This window comes from Priapulus caudatus, unplaced genomic scaffold, assembly GCF_000485595.1.
Source record: "Priapulus caudatus unplaced genomic scaffold, Priapulus_caudatus-5.0.1 Scaffold896, whole genome shotgun sequence".
Classification (NCBI taxonomy): Eukaryota; Metazoa; Priapulida; class Priapulimorpha; order Priapulimorphida; family Priapulidae; genus Priapulus; species Priapulus caudatus.
Genome location: NW_014577957.1, coordinates 2,547 through 4,236, shown reverse-complemented (window position 1 = coordinate 4,236; position 1,690 = coordinate 2,547). Strand labels below are relative to the sequence as shown.

At 48.9% G+C, this 1,690-nt stretch overlaps 1 protein-coding gene across 1 annotated transcript in view; it reads right to left on the bottom strand.

Annotated features, from left to right (window-relative positions):
- Positions 1–1,147, bottom strand: part of LOC106814272 (MAM and LDL-receptor class A domain-containing protein 2-like) — a 52,091-nt gene extending 50,944 nt beyond the window's left edge. Inside the window, exons 1-2 of the mRNA XM_014818568.1 lie at positions 1,132–1,147; positions 764–880 (exon numbers count right to left, since the gene is read on the bottom strand). Coding sequence (XP_014674054.1) covers positions 764–880; positions 1,132–1,147 — 133 coding nt within the window. The remainder of the gene's footprint in view (positions 1–763; positions 881–1,131) is intronic.
- Positions 1,148–1,690: the final 543 nt, after the last annotated feature.

The following is a 1,690-nucleotide window of genomic DNA, read 5'->3' as shown; positions in this document are numbered from 1 at the left end:
CGCTTCTTTCCCCCCAAAGAGTTGATCAGCAACGTATTGATGCGCTGTTTGTTAAGTAAGAATTAGAACGTAGCAATAGCGCCACCATTATCCGACCACGTTTATGGATACTAACATGATCCCCCTCGTGCAGTATGAGGGAAACCACTCCGGCAGGTTGTATATTGAACTTTCTGTAGAGGCATTATTTTTGACATAGTCATACTTGCCGCAAAAATTAGAAATATGCCCTTAATCCTAAATGTCTGCGCGTGATCTTCCGATGATCATAATTGTTGCAGCTTAGTTTTGTAAACCTGCTCGGTACACTGAAAACAAATACGGTATAAAAGATAACCATCTGGAATTAAAACAGCATACGCAATGCCCGACCGTACTGACGAACTTGCAACGTACACCACTTTCTCAGTCTAACACTAATACTGAGTTATTCTTGGCCGGCCGATATCACTAATGTAGTAATGTCAATAGTTCGTTCAAACTACGTTGTTTCACTATACCCACCCCTACCCCTACCCAGCACAGGACGATTGAGTAAAGCGGTTGAGATGAGACAGAGAGAGCCGTGCGCGCGAGCATCGGGAAAGTCCGAGCAGGCAGAGAGAGTAGAATGAGAGTAGAAGAAGACGCAGACGAGCTACACTTCACGTTGGCTCAAGAGGAACCAGTAGAGAGAGAGATATAATGAAGAGAGAGGCAGAAAAATACGATACGACGAGAGAGAGCACACTGACACCGACAGAGGTGAAGAGAGACCCGAGACCTCGGACGCAGAGGAAGAAGAGAGACGCGAGTACGACGAGACTAGGTAGAGAACCAGAGATCATGAGACTAGTATAACACCCTTTCAGCCCTGCAGCTACAGATGCCACCGAGACCTCTAGAGACATAAAGCACAGCACCGCACACGACGACAGATCACACGGAGCAGAGAAACGTACGAGAAGCACCGCGCACGACGAGCAAGACGAGAGAGAACCCCCGAGCAGCACCAGAAACACAGATATGAGAGAGACAGACAGAGACAGACGACCAAGAGGACATGAAAACAGAAGAACATACCAGACTAGCGACTAGAGAACAAGACAGCCTCGAGACAGAGAGACGAGAGGGAGAGAGAGCCACACCCACCTGCATCAGGATCCATATCTGCCTCGCGCACCGCGCCCCCCCCCGCCCCCACCCCCCCCCAGAGAAGAGCCAACGAGAAGAAACATGCAGAGAGAGCAGACCCCACAACAAGAGACGCGCCACCGCCCCCCCGACGCACCAAGCAGAAAAGTAAAGCAAAGTGCGAACAGAGAAGAAGAGAAGAAGAGCGAGAAGAGAGAGAGAGAGAGAGAGAGAGATAGAGACAGTGAGAAAGACACTATCGTATCAGACGGTACAGAAGACTAATCAGGCAGAAAACGATTTGAAGAACAACATTTCTTCTAAAAATTATCTACCTCAGAAGAAACCGGTCCACTTTCTACCGTGCACGAATTTCAAGAAAAACATGACCTTTGATTTACGTGAGGACCATGAGGCTCACCAGATGTCATCGTCGTGCAGACCCGCCCTCACACTTCGCCCCAATGACCCTGCGATCAATATAGACTTAATGTTACCGAATTATCAAACAAGACCCCCACTCCCCGATTCTTCCACCCTGCTCCCCCGCGAGTTTTTGTTCGTGTGGCCGATCATG